The sequence below is a fragment of the Cydia splendana genome, chromosome 3 (assembly GCF_910591565.1).
Source record: "Cydia splendana chromosome 3, ilCydSple1.2, whole genome shotgun sequence".
In the NCBI taxonomy this organism is placed as follows: Eukaryota; Metazoa; Arthropoda; class Insecta; order Lepidoptera; family Tortricidae; genus Cydia; species Cydia splendana.
Genome location: NC_085962.1, coordinates 1,324,480 through 1,345,493, shown reverse-complemented (window position 1 = coordinate 1,345,493; position 21,014 = coordinate 1,324,480). Strand labels below are relative to the sequence as shown.

Below are 21,014 nucleotides of genomic sequence, written 5' to 3'. Positions count from 1 at the left end.
ACTATAGGCAGGCGTCCGGTTCTACATTCCATGACCTAGTATTTAGCCCATTACTTTCACCCAATAGGTAGCCTAGATTATTTGAGATTCCATCAACTCTCAATAAGCCTGTGCGTGTGTCCTATGACACGGCCAAGGGCAGCAATCCGCTCGGAGTACCCCTTACATTTATTTAAGTGTCAAAAGGGGCTCTTCGTGTTGGCTTAGCCTCTTCGCTTATTCTACTTTTCCGTTTATGAGTCAGTCGGATTGATAAACAAATAACTACCTATAAAACGGGCCATTTGCCAATCAAACTCACGATCTCAGGATTTAATTAGGTACATTCAAATAAAAAACAGGGATAATTTCTTATGTATAGTTTATAAATTTCCCTCTTCATATTTTTGCTCATTCTTTGTTTTATTGTTCAGTCCTTGCTCATCCACCTTTGATAACCTCCAATGTGTTTGTATAGAAGGTCCAGAAAGCTCATCCGTTCGTGCATCGGTCTTGATCCTATGCGTAGTTCAGTGTTTATCTCCAAATATGGCAGTTTGTCCTTGGTTACGCGTGGCCATTGAAGAGGTATCAACTTTGACGGTTTCGGTGTTGGATTTCTGAAATGAGAATATGAATTGGTTTCTTATAAATAAATTATGAACACGGACAGGCTATTGCCTATACAAGCACAGTATTCTGTATCCACCGATTTTCGCCAATTTAGATAATATTTGCGTACTATTTCTTAGAATTTTAAGAGAAGTTGGTTAACGTATATAAAGGCGTAATTTTTTGGTCATTAAATAATACAGATCGCAACTCACAACTTTTTAACATAATTATTAATAATATGAATAAAGGAAGGAAAAGCTGAGAAGGTCAAGTCCAGTAAGTACGAGTACCTAGACTTAATCACGAGATAACCGCCATGTGGGATGATGATTCGACGATCATTGTCCCGAGAGTCGTTTCAGTGAACGGTCTGGAGATACTCGACCAACATCTTGAGAGACTCTCGCTGGGTGGTTGGATCAAGGGTCAGATGCAGAAGGCGGTAATTTTGAACACGGCGCGTATAGTACGTCGGTTCCTCACTCTGCGGCCCTGACCACCGGGGCACCGGCTTGGGCCTTGCCCCGCTGCTAGCTGCACCCTACAAGTTGCCTCCAGAATCTCGCGAACTAAATTGACAGGTCAATGTGCACAAATGATACCACAGTTTGGCCAGTGCTGTTCATATCGATATTTTCAAAAAAGTTTGAATTAGATAGATAGATAGATAGATAATTTCTCTATTCATACCCACAACATACACGGCATTGAAAAAGTACAAGATAAGAACATGCAAAACAACTTAATTACTAAAAACTATTAACTAAATATTAGGTACATTCAAAAATTTATGAAGCCATGTGTCATGGCACAGAAAAGGCGCTGGCTCAGCATTGTGATGCGGCAAGCCACATCGCTGGTATTCTGCCAGTACCTTACATACAAATATGCAACGCTTATTTAATAAACAGTTGGTACGAGAAATATAAGAAAAAAAGAAAAAGTACTGTGCAATTTGTGAGTGGCGTGTACATTATTGTGTGAGTGTATCTGTGTGTGTGTGTGTGTGTGTGTGTGTGTGTGTGTGTGTGTGTGTGTGTGTGTGTGTGTGTGTGTGTGTGTGTGTGTGTGTATTTTTGGACATTTGTAACGTTATAGTATTAAAAATTTCGTAATTATTAGGTACATACTATCCGAGTAGTGCGGTTGGCAAAGTAAAAAGTAGTTTAAGAAGAAAAAGAAGGGAGCAGGAGTGAGTTTAAGGCATATGATATTTAAAATTGTAGTCGATATTTTATTTTGAAAGTCGCTTTGCTCTTTAATTGACGAATTGGTGGTGGTATGTTATTCCAACATTTGGTTGCGCGGTACCGAAAACTCCCTTTAAAAGCGGCAGACCGGTGCTGAGGAACCTGTATCACTATCGCTCGTGAGGCTCTCATTTGGTGATGAATACTACTTTTTCAAAACCATAGGAGTTTCTTATAGAGATAAGACGGCTGCTTGGTTTGAATTGTGTCGAACAGCAGGCAAGCGAACATAAGCTCTTGGCGAGCAGCCATTTTTAACATACCTGCATTGTTCAAGAAAGGTGTGACATGAGTACGAGGGGGTATTTTAAAACAAAATCTGGCACAAGCATTCTGTACCCTTTGAATAAGACGCCATGACCGTGCGTGAAGGCAAGAACCGTAAGATGCAAGACAATAATTAAGTTTTGATAAAACAAGAGCTTCACATAGTCTCACTCGCAGGGCTATAGTAAGAAAATTTTGAATATATAGGACTTTTAAACGATAAAAGCAATTTCGAACAATGTCCACCACATGTTTTTCGAAACGCAAATTTGTATCCAGCAAGAGACCAAGATTTTTTGCTGCGTCGACGCGATCCACTTTGACGTCATCAATCCTAATGTTTGGTTGCTTTGCAATGATGGCATTAGTCTGATTTAATGATCCAAGCACCATATATTTAGACTTAATAGGATTAAGGACCAGGCAATTCGCAGAGGACTACTCTGAGAGTCGTTTCAGATCCTCATTTAGCTTTACAACAGCGGTAGCGAACTCTCCAGGATCAAACGATAGAAAAACCTGCAGATCATCCGCGTAAAGATGGTATTTACAGAATTTTATGCAGTTGATGATATCGCTGCTGTACAAAATGAATAAAAGAGGCCCCAATATTGAACCTTGAGGCACTCCCCCTCTTCACAAGAATAGGATCAGACACCAAGCAAGAACCATATTTTTTTGTCAATTTGACTACTTTTGCTTTCGGCCATTAAAATAACTATGGAACCACCGTATGGTTTTCTCGTCAAAACCATAGTATCGTAATTTTGAAAGCAAAAGTGGAACATTTATACAGTCGAACGCCCTGGAGAAATCCAACAATACCAAGACTGTACTGTGAATTAGAGAATATCGCGAGAATTCACCGCTAAGGGCGCTACTGTTGCGCGGTCAGTTAAAATGTATCCTTAAGTAATTTTTCAAATGTTATTTGGTATTTGTAATTTTATAGTAATAGAGACAAGGATATTGGGATAAAGATATTGTAATTAAATAATAATTTTATTTTATTTAGGTATTTTGTTTTATTTGTTAGGAAAACTTAAGAGTAACAAGTTAGGTGAGATAACATAGAAACAGTGATTTTGGCTCAAAATACAAATAAGTCCAGCCCAGACGGGGAGATATTTCGTATAATGTGATTAATTTCTCATTTAATTTGTGTGGTGTGGACGCAAAAATTTAATCGCCTCGGTGATCCCTATTGCTTCGATTGTAAAGACCAGTCGCTAAAGTGGACATTGAAGTTGACAATTAGGTCAGATTTAAATAATTATGGATCAATCTCATCTACCGGCCACATGTACAAAATGAAATCACTAATTTTAGATTTATGGCGACAACCGAGCTCTCTCATAAACAACTTGCCCCCAAACCTGCATACTAACATTGAAATTTGCATGAATCTAGTATATAACTGGATCTGGCATGAGGGGTGGGGGGAAATGACCGAACGGGATATTCTTATGTATCATTCAGTAGGAGTAGCAGCGAAAGAGCTAAATTATTGTTTGTCCTTGTCACAGTCTCACATTTATTTTATCCCCCACCGTAAATTTAGTATGTATTATGGTGGGCAACAAATAAATTCGACCAATCATAATGTTGCATTGCGTATGTTTTGTCCCTCACGGAGGCCCGCGTATACCACTTCTATAGGATCCTACCTTCTATGGAAATTTGTCAATTTCGCATCCGCACCTCCTGATTTGATCGGTAACGTCACAATCTTACAATCGAATCAACCACTTTTCTCGTCACACTCATATAAATCGAAATCGTTTGTGACCCCTAAACAATTATCACATGGGTAGTAAGTGCAATATCTTAATTATCGATATCATTTTATCGACATATACTAATAGTGACTATTTTTTCTTTGCTATTCCTGGTATCATTTTATTTGTCAAACTCATGTCAATTTAGTTCGCGAGATTCTGCAGGCGACCTTAGATTAGGTTTTTTTATAATGTGTTTATATGTTTTTTTTTAATTGTTAAGGGCTTGTGCACAAATCACGCGAGGTTCGATAGGGGGGAGGGGGTTGTAGTCACGAAAAAATCACGACAGATCACGTTGGGGGAGGAGGGGTACAAGAAGACCTCACGTGTATTTTTCTACAGTGAACGAAACTAAGAAAAAATACCTGCCACATGAGTAGATACTTTTTCATTTTCATTCATTTATTATGAGTTCTATATTTATCCATGCCGTAATCGGCAACGGCGACCCCAGCTAATTACAAGCGAGAGCTCTGATATGGCTGGCAAAGCCGAACTTACTCTTAAAAACTCTATCGCAGGTGGGGCAAGAAGTTGGCCAGAATTATTGTAAGTATAATTATAGGAGGGTTTCGGCCGGGATTTACGTATCTGACGTTTCGCATCAAGGTCAATGAGACGACCGTCTTCAAAGTTCTTTACGCTCATCTTAACGCGAGAACGCCATTCTGGCCGCTGAGAAGCAAACTCCTACCATTTGTAAGGTGGTGTACCACATGCAGTTAGGTGGCGCTTAAGCACGTCCTTGTAACGTAGGTGCTGCCCACCTTGCTTCCGTTTACCAGCTGATAGCTGGGAGTAGAAAACGGCTTTCGGTAATCTGCAATGACTCATACGCCAAACATGCCCACACCACCTTAGCTGACCCTTCGTCAAGAGCGCCTCCATGCCAGGCATCATGCAACGACGAAGTACTTCAGTGTTGGGAACGCGATATCTGGCTTGTTTTGCAAAAAACTGGGTGTCCCGAAAAGTTCGTTAACTTAGTCAAACAGTTTCATGAAAATAATAGATGATGGCTACAGTTCGGCATGAAAACGAGTTTTCGGCACATTTTCCAGTCACCAGCGGAGTCAAACAGGGTTGTGTGATGGCTCCAACTCTTTTTGCGTTGTATTTCTCCACAGTGCTTGAGGACTCACTTCTTGCGTGCTCTGGACAAATACAACTTAGCGTTCGTTCTGACGGAAGTGTATTCGACCTGTCTCGATTTAAGTCTAAAACGAAAACCGATGGTGGCCGATAGCATGGAAGCGCTTCAGTCCTACAAGGTTGCTCTGCAAAGGTCGTGTCTTAGATTTGGTTTAGTAATAAGCATATCCAAGACTCAAGTGCTAAAACAATCAGCCCGTAATTGCGAAGCGGACACTTCCAACCTAACTATAGAAGGGAAACCCCTAACCGAAGTGTCCTCTTTCAAGTATCTTGGGAGCCAGATCAGAAAGGATAATAGACTAGCCTCCGAGATCCCATCTAGGATTGCTAAGGCTGCGTCCACTTTCGGTCGGTTAACGCATCGTGTTGGGGATCGCATGATCTAAAGCTGCAGACGAAGTTGTCGGTGTACACAGCCATGGTTCTTCCGATTCTTTTGTATGCTTCGGAAACATGGTGTTTGTACAAAGGCGACATTCGCTTGCTAGACACGTTCCACTTACGCTGTCTACGTTCCATTCTGCGTATAAAATGCTTTCTAAACAACTATTTAAAGAAGCATAATTATCATAGAAAAATTGACTTGAGATGTTTTCATACATAAAAAAAAATTAAAACACGTACCCATATTTTACAAAATTAGTCCAAAGTTCGGTCATCCTGTCTACAATTAGCATATCTTCATCACGCAAACGCTCTTTCATGTAAGATATGTCAAATAAATATCCCAGCTCATCTGCGTGAAAAGCACCACCTATTGTAAATGGTACATTAACGGAATCCTTGCAATAATTCCTTTCACCAGAAAATGAAAACATATAGAAGTAGGTATTGTCCACGCCACTCTCCAAATATTTTCTAACAGTTCTTAGTATCGGACTGTAAAATATAAAATCTGCATGGACATTAATTTCTGGTCTCTTGTTTTCTGCACACTGAACATCATCGCCATAATAAAATAACCGGACAATCTTATTCATTTCGTTTGAAAGTTTACTTTCATTTTTAAATTCAAAATGTGCTTCTAAAATTAAAGAGACGAAGTCTTCACATTCTAATTTACCATTTTTTATGTTCATTGTTACAAACGCATAGCTTTCGTCGTTAGTAATACCAATCAAGACATCGACATCTCTTCGAGAAACTGTGTTCAAATCAGCTGGGTATTTCTTTATATAGTTATTAGCATTCTCGAATTGCTTTTCAACACACGGTCCCACAATTACACCAGAATCCCTGGTTGCAGCAATAAGTTCATGTGGCTCCACTTTGTTTAGAAACGATAAGGCATCATCAATATCATGTGTTGAATAATTTAATTGTTTTGCTAATTTTATAGGGGCATCTCGATCAGGATCAGAATGGTGAGATAATGCAACGCCACTTTGCAAAATCACTCTATTATAAAGCTGTTCCTGTAGAAAGTACTGATGATAATCCAACAACATTGAACCAGAACTGTGCCCCGCTACAGTGATTTTGGAGTCATCTCCGCCAAAATATCGTATATTATCTTTAATCCACCGCAGTGCTTGTATTTGATCTTTCAAACCCTGATTTCCTGGTACTTTAGAAGTATTTAGACAAAAAAATCCATATGGGCCAAGGCGATAGTTGAACGTAATGAGAATGATGTCATGCCTAACTAAGAAGCGTGGTCCATATAAGAATCTGCCTGCATATCCGTGTTCGAATTTCCCACCAAATATGTAGATCATAACAGGCAAGGGATTATCGATAGTAGCGATGTTCGGTACGTAAATGTTGACGTGAAGACAGTTCAATGACCCAGTAATTATGTTTTTAAATTCTTCATATTGAGGACACCTTGAAGTATCGTCGACTGTTTCATATATCCCTTCAAATTTGTGTGGAATAGGAGGCTGAAATTTTAATTATTATTAAAATTTAGCTCAATTTTAATTATTTATATTGTGTATTAATTAATAATATTTTCAGAGGTTGCATAACCAGAAAAAACATATGAATCGTACGACAGCTTGGTAACTTGCATACCATAATTAATTGAAATCGTAATAATTTATTCGTAAGCGTAAACAATAAAGAGAATATTATACAAATCAGAAAACACAGGAAGGAAAAAGTACCTAGAAATGGTCTATCTAATGATCATCCGATGTAACCGAAATTAGACATTTTTATCAAAGGATAAGAAATTTAAGTTACAGCAAAGAAAATAAAATGAAAAAAATTGCAATAAGAAGAAAATAGCGAAAACGAAACGATTATGACTATTCATAAATTGAGAAATTTCAAAACTCACACCAAAAACATTGTCCGGGTCAACTTTCGCATACGGGATACCCAGAAACATAGAGTAATTCCCGTCTTGGGCCCAAAGCCCCCGATAGCTGCCTACTGGAGTATGCACAATTGGTCTGGTTAACTCGAAATCCAATGGATTTTCTGCAAAATACACAAAGTTTACTTACAGCGTCGACACGCTTTAAGGTATGTCTTCAATCAAATAATTCAATAATATATTCAGTCAAATAATTGACCAAATGAGGGCGAGTTCTTCTAAATTAACTGTAAAACATTACAAATAAAATCCAAATGAATGTTATTTAATATTAATCATTCGAAATCATCACTTAATAGTTAATTCCATAAGAAAATATAAGGATTATTATTTAGCTAATTATAATGCAACTTTCTCGTCAGTTTTGAAGCATAAGAGCTGGTGAGGTAAAACAATAAATTCAATTCCTGTGCCATAAATTTCTGTTTTGTGTTTATCTTATCTTATCTTATACATACATACAATAATAATCTTTATTTCCTTTAAGATCAAAAATAAATAAAGGAAATATTTTACCTGGTACCGAAGTCTGAAATGACTGATGTGGAATTATTAGTAGATAGCACACAAATACCGGACTAAAACACGAAATCTCAGATACCATAATGAGCTTGTGAATTCTAAATATAAAATATAAATAGAGAATGTTGTTTGTCATGGTCAACTGCATCTCCTTTACTATTGCCGAAAAGAATTTAGCATTAATAATTTCTAAATTCTGTTGCGGCGTTGGCACGGGTGCTGTCACTGTCAAATTCCTTAATGCAATGAGTTCGGCGTTAGCTTTTGGCCGGTTCTTATCATCATCGTGACTGTTGAGTTCTAACTTTTACTTACGTATGTTAATGCATAGATCACACACATCACGGCAGGCAATAAAAAATATGTGGATTATCAGTAACATTCAAAAATTTTATTTAACCAGTTGGTAAAGGCTCTCATAATTGTTCAAAAAGTGATGAGAAAGTTGTATTTTTTCACATGTGGAGAAAAGTAATCAAATGAAAATTTTCATTTGTCTCCTTATGTTGGCTGGTAAAATAATTATACTTTTAATTGATGATTTTGAATGATAAATGTCCTATAGCATTCAGTATGTTATGCGTTTGCTTACCAATTGATTTGCTTTGATTTTTACACGACTGCCCAAAAAAAAAAGAGTAGATTTGTTTTTTACACCACTGCCCTAAAAAAAGAGTAGTATTGTTTTCAGTGTTCATGTTTCTTGTATGTGAGTTTCTTTATTCCACCATAACTTCTGAATGCCTCAACCGATTTAGATGAATGATATATCATTAGAATACTTACGTCATCCCGAGTAACATAGGCTATGTGACGTCATAATAAAATCAATATGGCGGACATAATACATAATAACATAATTCGCTCCTTGAGAAACATAACGTCATTATCCAAAAAATGGGGTTTTTGAGTTAATAACGCCATCTAGCTCGTATGATCGTAACGCACGCAATACGAAGACACCTATCGCCCTACCTCTATTAGAACCGCCAGAGGGCGCTAATGTCGTTATGGCGAATAGAGGGAATAGGTGCCCGTCTCATAGGAACAATGTCATTAAAGGGAAGTAAATTGTATTTTTTTGCTTAGTGACGGTTTTCTATGAGATTCAATTGTAAGTACGTCAATTTACATAAGAAATAGTGTATCTATACGTACTATGTCACTTTAAACTTATAATATGGTATCAAAATCAAAACTCAATTTAAAGCAATATCGTACTTTTCCCTTTAAGGACACTTGTACTTTTGAATTTAATAGAATAGAATAACGTTTTGAAATAAGTAAAGTGACATTATACCTATAATGACGGTTTTGCTTAAAACTTAAAGCCATAATGCTGACTAAAAATAAAAACGTACTGTTCTTTTACTTTAAGTGACATTGTGATTTTAAGAAGTTGACAGAAGTTTTAGCAGGTCGATCGTCATTATCTGTGTAGTGTCAATATGCTAGCTTAGTTTACCATAGCGACAGTTGGCATGCTTAAGTGAAAAATGTCGTTTTAAGCTTAAAGCCACTACAACTGGTACAGAACGCTTATAACGGTGTGGTTAATGAATGTCACTCGTTGTTTAATGTCACTGTGTGGTATTTTTTCTATAAGGTTCATAATAGAGTTGTATTATGTGTACCTACTAGACGACTATTTATAATTAGATAGATATAGCCACATTACGAGCCCTATTGATCTAACTGTGGAACTAGGTTGGTATGTGTAAGATTCCCATATTTATTAATTATAATATAATATTATTTATGTGTTGTGTGATACTTTTTCATTCATCAAAATTTGCAAGTTATTTTTGTGATGTCTGTTATGTTCCAATTTTATTTCTGACAAGGTGACACAAAACACACATTAATTATTATTATCACTAGGTAGGTACTTACCTATTAATTACCCATAAAACTATTGTTCTCTTACAGTAGAAAATGTCTCAATGTGTCTTAAATGACAAAAAAGTTTAAAGCTATTTTAATAAAGTTAATACTACTGTTTTAGTTGAAACTGTTAATAAAGATAATACTTATGATGATGAAGAATTCGTACCTCCTTCAGAAGAGCTAGTTCTAATAACGTAATGTGTCGCTTGTGAGTTTTTTGTTGTTTTTCCGGGTTGGTTTAATTTTGCTACTGGCTGTTTCTAAAGTAAGTATTTATAATGTTGTTATTTTGAATTTGAACTTCTGAATGTGTATTTGTGGTATCTCTTCTTGTAAGGTGTCAAAATTACTTCGTAATTCTAAGTTAAGCTGATCGTGGTTACAAATAAGAGTGTGTTTCTGTTTAGGTGTTTTGCCTATTTATGAATTAATTGCTTACGGTGGATTTAAGTCTTAAACTTTATTTTTGCTCTCACGGGTCTGTGATCGGAACTAAATTTAAACCTATTGATGTACCTAATACCTACATAAATAAATATCTAATTAAACTTTTGTCACATGAAAATATTATTATATAAGTAGTCAATTTCGTGTGTGATATTCCGCCAGGCGAAATCCAGGTCCAGCGACTTTGAAGTTTTTTTGAGAAAGAAGGAATTACTTATCTACGTTCATGTTTCGACCAAAGGCAAATGGAATAGACCTAGAACTACGGTCGTTTCTGCTGCCAAGGCCATATTATGTGGTCCGACTATGTATGTGTGCTTGATCTGACTTCACCAAGGACAATCGTCCATGTTTCCTGCTTTTCATCAGTAGATTTATTTAGAGGGTCATAATCTCGTAATACTCTTCAATCTTATCATCGCAATGTGTAGATGTTGATGCGTAGGCTTTGATTGCGGTTAAGGTAGGTATATAGCTTTGGGATTTGGGATATGCTTAACGTCAACACAGCCACCTTGCCGGGGTAATTTGATAATCCGACAATGTTGTCCTGCCACTTCTTTTTGACGACAAAGCGTGTGGGTATCTTCCGCCGGGTAGTTTCAAAGTAGCGCCAATAACAGAAAAGCTAACGGAAAAACGTCTGAGGTGGTACGGTCATGTACAGAGGCGTCCTGTAGACTACATGGTTAAGGTAGCGCTCGATATTTCAACGACGAAGCGAGGACGTCGAAGACCACCTGCTACCTGGCTGACGACGGTTCAGCGAAACCTGAAAGACCTCAATATAGACGCCGACGTTGCACTCAATCGTGCAGAATGGAGGAAAAGAACAGGGAAGGCCGACCCCAAATAAATGAGAACAAGGCCTAGCAGGATGATGATGACGTGGGTATCTTCCGCCCGGGGATTCTTAGCACCACTTTTACAGGGTACTTAGCGCCGTAACGAGGAGTCGTACATGTCAAATTAGATTGGGCCATAAGCCCACCATGCTGGTTCAGTGCGGGTTGGTGGATCGCCAGAGGCTTGTTTGGTATTCCACAGGGTGACCACGTGCAGGAGAGGCTGGTCTGGGGTCCGTTACATGACATTCGGGCCCCTTACATCGCATCCCCCAATTATTATCCTCCCCTTTGTTTATTTACTTTGGTAATTTTTGATCGTAAAAATATAGCCAAACAAAACAAGCTAAGAATACTCTAGTTTTAAAGAAAAACTAGTCTTATTTGCTAATTTTTTAAGACTGAAAGTCGCTTACTTTAGTAAATATTAATTAACATCCATGTAAAATGATTTTCTTTGAAATAAACGTTAAGTTATATCAAATAACTGGATATAGTGTCACTGTTCCATAAATTGAATCAATATTGCGAAGTCGTCATGTGACATTAAGCAAAACTAAACGGAATAGTGACATTACAATTTTCTTTTAATTGAATTATCTTAGAAATTAAACAAAAAAAACACAGTTTACTCAAATGACTCACAAGATTAGTTTAAAATCTAACAAAATATAGCAAAAAACTCTTTCTTTTATCTCTAGTACGGCAGTTTTAGACGTTTGAAGATTTCGAAAATTTTAAAGCTCTGTACCCAAAAAACACGTTTTTCGCTTAATGACACTGTGTTTCTCAAGGAGCGAATTATATTGCGTGATGTTTAGAAAAAAAAATCTTGCAAACCTATCGAGTGGGGCCTCAAAATGAAGAGCTTTGAAAGGCGATTTAAAATATATATATGCAACATACGCGTTTAAGTCTTATTTTGATAGAATAAGGATTCACAAAATGTGCTAAGAAAAATAAATCCTTCTGTCTTATTTAGTGCGCTATCAAATGAAAGGGTTTTTACCGCTGATCATAAAAATATAATATACAAATCACATGGTATAAGGTAAATATAGGAACTAAATACAAACATGTTCTAAATCGCGCTATTGAAATCTAAACGTGTGAACTTCTATTTAAGCGATGGGGTTCGAATAATTTCTGGCTTATTGGATTCTTATATATTTTTTTGTAATAAAATTATCCTTGCCTACTAAACCTACTTAAGAGCCAACAGGAGTGGTCATTCCTCCATACAAACGTAGTCCTCGTTTTCCTCCGTGGTTTTTGAAGCTAGAGCAATGATTTTTTCAACACAGATTAATATTGTCAATATCTGTGTCGGACCGTTTTGCTTTTTTTGATATTTTTGTTTTTTAAGGCGCTAGAGCCCTTCAAAAACGACCAAAATGGCCTAATAGACTATGCCGCAATGAGAGGCGTGGTATTCAAAACTGATATCAATTAGCCAAAAAAGCAAAACGGTCCGACACAGATAATTTCATAATCATTTAGATTTCCAAATTTGGTTACGATTGGTTAAGTTTTGGGGGAGGAAAAAGAGGACTACGAAACCTCGATTTTTGTCATTTTTACGCAGGATTTTTCGCCTCAGCTGCAGTTGTCCCTATCGCACTAATTTTAGGGGCGGAGTCAAGTTTCTAAATACGTACACAGCCAGAAAAGTAATGGGCAATAGTCGACATTTAATGTCGATAATCTAGTGATGTAAGAAGTTATCGATAAACCGTCTTGTGTGAAAATATCTAGATCCTAAGATACAAGGGGTTTTGGGTTGAGAGTAGGGAACACATTTTTGTAGTTATGATATACAATCTATTATGAACTTTTTGATTCTAATATTTCAAATTAGAAATCAAAATCAAAAATATTTTATTGCATGGTTAAAATGGGTTAACAAAATTTTTAGGTACCTACAGGCACGCTTCGTAATTGTCGAGCAATTTAGGGTCCTAGCTGAATTGGTTGTTCCATCCATACTTACTCGTGCTCTATGGAATGTCCAATTTAGCTAGAACCCTAAATGGCTCAACAATCACGGAGCGTGACAGTACAAATGATTCATGTTCTGTATATCCTGCCCTACAATGGCGTTAATATTTGGTTGTCATGTCTATACTTCGTTTTTAAGCATTATTGAAAAAAAAAATAGTAAATACTAATATTAACCACTAAGTACATAACTATTACAAAAAAAGCTAAATAATTATACGATTGCATGCTTAAAAAAGACACGTCACCTTCACTCTAATGCTAAACAAACGAAGAATAAGAACTAACAGCGATAAGACCGCCTGTTGCTACCTTTATCTACATTGTAAATCGGTTTTAGGGTTCCGTACCCAAAGGGTAAAACACGGGACCCTATTACTAAGATTCCGCTGTCCGTCCGTCCGTCTGTCACCAGGCTGTATCTCACGACCCGTGATAGCTAGACAGTTGAAATTTTCACAGATGATTTATTTCTGTTGCCGCTATAACAACAAATACTAAAAACAGGATAAAATAAAAATTTTAGTGGGGCCTCCCATACAACAATAAACGTGATTTTTGACCGAAGTTAAGCAACGTCGGGCGGGGTCAGTACTTGGATGGGTGACCGTTTTTATAAATAATGGTACGGAACCCTTCGTGTGCGAGTCCGACTTGCACTTCGCCGGTTTTTTTTTAATTTGTTTTTATGTTTGTGGTGTAATAAAGAATATTTTAGAGTCAGACCAAGAAAAGTCTACAGCAATTTTGATAGCACACGCAGTGCAAGTGTTATTTATATGTCATAATTTCATAGAAGCGACGTTTGAAATAATACTTGCACTGCGTGTTCTATCAAAATCGCTATAGATTTTTCTTGGCCTAACTCTACTTTAAATTACAAAGTAAGGCCTAAATTATAAAATAAGGCCCATCAATGTTTTTTTTTTTGTGTTTATTAAACTTGATATTTTGTCTATAGTATTAGCGGACATGGCCTCAAAATTTAAACCCGCTTAAGAATCGGGCCTTATTTCGTGCATTATATACAATATTACCCATTTTTGTGTAGTCATTATTTATACTATAGAAGCATTGTTTGAGTAGCCAATTATTTAAACAGTATTTTTTTAAAGGGCAACGGTGGCAATATTTTAAGGTCTGGATAATAAGATACAGATCTTAATAAGGATATCAATGTAAGTGAATGTTACCATGACTACCAAACAAACAAATGTGATAGAATTTGCCAGCTGGCATTGTAATATTCAGACAGTTACCTATGTACCTAATCTGAAATTTGAATAAATTAGTAATATTTTAAACAGGAAAGTAAACCGAATTTTGGCCTTTTGCTGGACACAATCACAATAGTAATTTGTTTTACAAGAGGGCAAAGTTTATCGCCACCGGTTGATGCATTTGCAGCACCAATGGTAGAAAATGCAAGCTCATCATCAACTGCATAATCGACGTTTGATATGACTATTGAATCCGAGCTTTTTGATCATGAATCATGATAAAACAAAATTTTAGAAGGTCGCAGAATAGTGGATTTAAAATATTTATTTTCTGTGATCTCAAATATGAGGCACGATCATACAAATTGTACATTTGCTGATCTTGCCTTTGTCATTGAAAGACGTAAGGGTTTACACAGAGAATATATATTTAAGTGTAATATGTGCAAAAAAAAGGAAACGATACACTCTGAAGACCCAAAAAGAAAATGTTAGTAAATACTGCTCCTCCCCATGGTTACTTGGTTCCTTATTCAACCTACCTGAAATTAAACGAGTAGGTTAGTAAATTATATCATTTTACATTATAAAGTTAAATGTTTAGGTATCTCAATCACTTACTCACTGGTGGACATGGACGCAAAATTTTTGCCCATCTACTTATACTATCTTATAAAAAATGAAATTTTGAAAGTTAGCACGCTTAAAGTTCGTTTTTTTTGCATTAAGGTAACAGATTTTGACATGTCTTATTAAAAATTACCATTGAAAAATAAGTCATAGCAAATATGTTAGAATTATAAATCGTATTAATCATATTAATGAGCAAGAGCACCCTAAACCGGCGAGCGTGTATGAGGAATGTTATGAATGTGAAGGAAGCGAAAGTGGTATGTCAGGATCGTAGCAAGTGGAAATCCGTGGTCTCTGCCTACCCCTCCGGGAAATAGGCGTGATTGTATGTATGTATGTATGTATGTATTAATCATATACTTTTTTATATTCTTTTGCTTTCATAAGTAATATAAACTAATTTTTGAAAGCGTTTTTCAATAATTATTAATAAAAAGACACGTCATGATTGTTTACCTTCTTTCTAATGCTAAAAAATAACGAACTATAATAACCGGGCCTTATTTGGTACAGAACCTTGATTTGATAGGTACATCGGATATTCTGGGCCCCTGAGTTTGTTACGTAAAGGACAAAATGGTGACATGTGGTTAGAGCTGATACTGTTAAACTAGTGGTTCTGTGCGCTAAGTATAAAAAATAAGCTTCAGCGAACTCATTAAGCCTAGAAAAAACCCTACACCCTACTGCCACTTAAGTCAGTCTTGACTCTTTGAATCAATTTCCGTAGTAGTACTACTACTACTAAGGTACTAGGAGGTAATAAGGCCTATAGTAGGTATAATAAGGCCTACCTGAAAAATAATGTTCTTACAACAGTGTAACCGTGTTAGTTATTTGAGTAACATATATGTAAAGTGATACAATTAAAAGCTAACAGCAAACCAGTACATAAATTATATCTTATGTACTTCTTATGAATTACACTCTTATAAAGGTTTCGGCTAATTACGCTTAATTACTTGCTTGCTGAGTCATGGTTGTTTTCTATGTATATAAGTATGTATTTATCTATACAAGTATGTATATCGTCGCCTAGTACCCATAGTACAAGCTTTGCTTAGTTTGGGGCTAGGTTTGATCTGTGTAAGATGTCCCCTAATATTTATTTATTTATTTTTATTTATTTATTTATTTTACTTGAATAAAGGTAGATGAATTGCGTGCGGTCCAATAGGTAACCACAACTCACGGAGTCCAAAACAATAAGCTGATCAGCAAAGTCAAGTAAACAAAGCCAAGTCACAGTAGTAGAAAGATTATCGAGTTCCGTAAACGTAAGCCGGGTCAAAAAATTCAATCGCAACACAGTAAGTAATAAGTGAACGCCTCGTGGCAGTAACGCACGAAAAATAACATTGCAAATTGTCGGCAATGAGGCGCGCGCGGGTGCAAGCGTACGCATCTGTGTGCGTGCATTACACACACAAATACAGTCTCTCACGCCCCGTCAGAGCGACGGGTATATTCAGCTTGAAATCTCAAAATTGACTTTTAGCTCAGCTCCCGTTTCGTCTTAACCCGCCTGCAAAAAAACCTACCTATCAACTTCGATCATTTCATCTTAACTTTAGTAGGTACTAAAGTAATTTTCATAATGAACATTGCAGTAATACCCCCTATTAAGGTTAATAAGGATGACTCACCTTAGACCGGACCGTGTCCGGGCCGGAGCTTCCGGCGCATCGTTTTCTATGGAAAGCATAACGTGATCACCTGTCACGTCATAGAAAAGTAAGCGCCGTAAGCTCCGGCCCGGACACGGCCCGGTGTCTAACGTGAGTCATCCTTTATAGGGGGTATTACTGCAATGTTCTGCCGAATATGCAAGAGTGATAGAGAAGTTAGTTAACGAAATTTCGATTTTCTTGTTTCGAGGTAGACCCCCAGATTGTGATGGATTGTAGTAGTGGCGCCCCCTACGCAGAGTTTCCCGTATTTCCTATTGTTAGAAGTATCTATGTGACAATGTTTATACATATTATGTCAATTCAATTCAATTCAATTCAATTCAATATCTTTAATGTCAAAAAACACATGTCAAAATATACAATAGGTACACAATAAAATTAAAAATACATAATCCACACAAATTAAAAAGGAATATATACAAATGTCAGAGTACATAATATATACAATGTCAAAAATAGTGGTATATACAAATGTCAATAAAACTAACAAAAAATTAAAAAATACAAATGTCAAAAAATATTACTAGACTCATTTTACATTAAATTTACAATAAAATTCTTTTACCGTGAAAAAAGCCTGGTCAATCAAAAAATCTTTCAACTTTTTAACAAATAGCTCATAAGAAGCCGCCTCTTTTATTTCACGGCTCAGGCTGTTATAAATTCTCTCCTGTATGTTTAACATGTAACTTAGGTCGACTGTATACAAGTGTATTGTTTCTGTGTCTGAACACCACATTAAAGGCGAGCCTCTCTCGAATCCTTCGAACCTTCCTTTATTAATTCCTAGCCTAACTAGTAGTAGTAGACATTTGACTAAATTCAAAAGCCGAAATGTGAGCTCCGCGGAGGGTCTAAGTAATATAAGTAATATTTTAATAATTGTGAAGGCCAAAGCCCGAGCTGCAAGAGTGTTGTGTTCAAACACAGAACAATAGAACAAGTGTCTAAATGCACAGCCCAATACTAAAGACGCGCCTTTCTCGGACAATTCGGGCCATTGGCTTTTTTTGCATGGCAAAACTAGGGGAAATTGCAGTAAGCCACCTGTCAAACGATCCAGGCCTTCGACCCTATCCGAGCTGGGATAGGGTCGAAGGCCTGGATCGTTTGACAGGTGGCTTACTGCAATTTCCCCTAGTTTTGCCATGCAAAAAAAGCCAATGGCCCGAATTGTCCGAGAAAGGCGCGTCTTTAGTATTCAAACAACAACATAACATAACATAGACCGGGTCTCCAAACTTTTTTACCTGAGGGCCATATTGCGCCTCAGAATTTTCGCGCGGGCCACGGCACACAGCATTTCGGCCCCAGGGGGGAGGGGGGTGTATCTGGTTGCTGCTGTTAGGGCTGAACACTTGGAGCCTGGCTCCCGCGGGCCGGATTGGACCGCTGTCGGCGGGCCGGGTTGGAACTCTTCGCGGGCCGGATTTGGCCCGCGGGCCGGGGTTTGGAGAGCCCTGACATAGACAATAATACAAGTATCTAAACATGAAGGCCGAACTTCGCGTAGGGCTGAAAGCCCGAAGCGTCCGAGACAGGAGTACCTTTAGTATTTAAACACAGAACAATGCAATGTTACAAGTGTCTAAATACGAAGCCCGTAGACCGAACTCCGCGTAGCTCCCCGGAGCGTCCGTCAGGTACTTACGCGCTTTCTACAATATCCCTTAGTATCTCAATTGGGAAGGCGCGATTCCACGCGAGGCTGAAGACTGAGCTGCGGGAGGTTAGTACTCGTGGAACTCGGTCAGACATTTAAAGAAATTGCAGGAATTGCTGGACCCCCGCGCCCTGGCCCTTCGGCCTTACGCGGAGCTCGGTCTTCAGCCTACGTATTTTGACACATGTACAATGGTTCTGTGTTTCATCACTAACGTCCCGCAGCATGGCCTTTAGCCTCGCGTAGACGCGCGCTTCTCTTGAACGTTTTGGGCGTTCGGCCCTACGCAGAGCTCGGCCCTCGGCCATCTAGTCTGTCGGGTACCTATATTCGCCAGTTCATCATTTGTAAGTAGACGGTGAAATGCAATCTGACGCATATGATTGTTGTTGGATATGTTGCCAGCAACGTGCTATTTTGCCGGAGGCCATGTGCATCGTGATAAAGTCGCATCGAAGGATTTGAAGGTAACTCATTGGGTCAATAACTTTTTTAAAGAGAGTTAAAGTTATGAAGTCTTTATTGTGTACCTTCAAACCCTCATGGACATGTTAAAAACTTCTACTTCTTTTTAAGAAGCTATAAGCGGTGGTGGCCGAGTGGATATGACGCCCGACTTTCAATCCGGAGGTCGCGGGCTCAAATCCTGGCTCGTACCAAGGAGTTTTTCGGAACTTATGTACGAAATATAATTTGATATTTACCACTAGCTTTTCGGTGAAGGAAAACATCGTGAGGAAACCTGCATACATCTGCGAAGAAATTCAAAGGTGTATGTGAAGTCCCCAATCCGCATTGGGCTAGCGTGGGGACTATAGCCCGAGCCCTTTCGCGCATGAGAGGAGGCCTGTGCCCAGCAGTGGGACGTATATAGGCTGAATTATTATTATTATATTATTATTAAGAAGCTATATGTAAAAATGTCAAATGTCCCATATCGTGAACACATCCACATATTATCCACGGAAAAGATGCCGGGCGTATTCCGGAACGGTGAGCTTAATTAAAAAGGTCCCTGTCCCAGGAGTCCACATAAAGAGAACTTTGTGGAAAAACAAATGTCCGGGTAATCTTTATAAATGATAGTTTTAGTTCGTTTTGTCACTAAAATGTGTAAAATAAAATAAAATAATTAAAAAATTCAAAATACGACTTCTGAATTTTAAAGCGAACTGAAAAGCTAAAAATAATGTTGATATGTTAGTTATACCTTACTACCTTTTGAATGAGAGAATGCAGTAGGTACATCAAGGTCCCCCGACTGTAATTGAAATTAAATGCACACGTACCCTGCAGTCACGGTCATAAATGTGCATAACCCCTTGTATTTACTGTGAATGGCCGTGAGTGTACAAATACATTCCAATTTAGATTCATAAAGTTATGTAGGTAACTAATATAATTATCAACATTATTTTTAGCTTTTCAGTTCGCTTTGAAATTCAGCAGTCTTGTTTTTAATTTTTTAATTAATTAATTTTATGTTTGATATTTTACAGTTAGAATTTTCCTTGTGTTAGCACTTTTTACATATTTCAGGCATTACTTTTTACTTACTAACTGTTATTCTGACCTCCTATAATGAACATCTGCATGATGGCTGGATCTATTAACACATTCAGTGCCAGCCCGAGCTACGCGCTACGAGCGTAGCCGATAACACGGGAAAAATCGTATGTAGCGAAAAGCGCCTACGAACAGTGAACTCCCCTAGGGAGTCGCTGGCACTGAATGTGTTAATAAGGATATTATAACAATCTAACTAAAAGCAACGACATTAGCTCTGGTTTTTATGTCCCATTTTCAGAAGCTATCTATAACAAACAAGAACATAGAGTAATTCCCGTCCTGGGCCTGGAGACATTGAAAACTGTCTACTGGAGTATGCAATATGGGTCTGGGTAACTCAGGGACCATTGTAAGTTCTGTAAATATCACAAAGTTTAGTCACATGGCAGAAACGCTGTATAAGTATGTCTTCAATCAATTAACCGTACGACTGCGAATGCTCGTATCTGCTTGGGCAAAACTGCTTTAACCATGACCGTAACCATGATTTATAACCATGGTTTTTGCTTGATATAATTGAAATGAGATGTCTATACAGCTATTCTCCTTTATAACTATAGCTGGGACAGCCATTGAAAAATTAGTCTGAATTTAGATTTTTTTTTCGCAAGAATAAAGCAAACTGTTGAACTAGTTTTGAGCGAACTATTTGCCTTAGTGTTACTGCTGTAACACATGATGTGACATTATTGGACAGAAGAAAAATACCTGTCACTGAAGCCTTGGATAATTATTGTGTTATTAGTAGATAGTATAAAAATATTGTCCCGTTAACCGGAACGTCAGGGAATATATTCCTTGCTATGTTCATATTGTCGTATAAGTCTCCCTTTGGTGACGGACTGGCAACTACGTTACTAGACTGAGCATGGCCTGAAATGCTCTTGGACGGTTTTTATAGTCAGTCGTGACGAGCACTTTATAGCAAGCACTTAAGTATCTTAAGCGCAAATGCATGAACAACTTAAAACTCGGCAGAGCATTAAAACCACGTGTATTCATTGTGGCGTCGCAGATTGGGTTATACTGACTTCACATATTGTATATTAAACAATAATTCTTCATGCAAAATGTTGACAAATGTGCGTCAAAAGCTATGAACCCAAAACCGTACCGATTTCCAACTATTGAACTTTATAAAAAAGCTTTTCATTACGTATGTCATAAGC

The 21,014-nt window shown here is 37.5% G+C and overlaps 1 protein-coding gene and 1 long non-coding RNA gene across 2 annotated transcripts in view; one reads left to right on the top strand and one right to left on the bottom strand.

The window, feature by feature from the left end:
- Positions 1 to 21,014, top strand: part of LOC134806464 (uncharacterized) — a 558,863-nt gene that overhangs the window by 450,991 nt on the left and 86,858 nt on the right. The gene's annotated exons all lie outside the window — the stretch shown is intronic.
- On the bottom strand, positions 393 to 18,584 carry LOC134806635 (esterase B1-like). The gene is made up of 6 exons (XM_063779963.1): positions 18,492 to 18,584; positions 17,864 to 18,073; positions 7,887 to 7,899; positions 7,287 to 7,495; positions 5,672 to 6,930; positions 393 to 599 (listed from the first exon to the last, which is right to left on the bottom strand). Exons 1-6 carry the CDS (start codon positions 18,582 to 18,584, stop codon positions 410 to 412), a joined length of 1,974 nt encoding a protein of 657 aa, XP_063636033.1. The 3' UTR covers positions 393 to 409.

Bases quoted from the DNA above. Each gene is read 5' to 3' on its own strand.
- LOC134806635 (XM_063779963.1), bottom strand. From the start codon at position 18,584: ATGGCCGAGGGCCGAGCTCTGCGTAGGGCCGAACGCCCAAAACGTTCA. The intron at 18,074-18,491 runs GTTAGTGATGAA...TGTCTATGTCAG, and splicing joins TAAAGGCCATGCTGCGGGAC to GGCTCTCCAAACCCCGGCCC. The intron at 6,931-7,286 runs GTTTTCGCTATT...TTAAAATTTCAG, and splicing joins TGAATAGTCATAATCGTTTC to CCTCCTATTCCACACAAATT.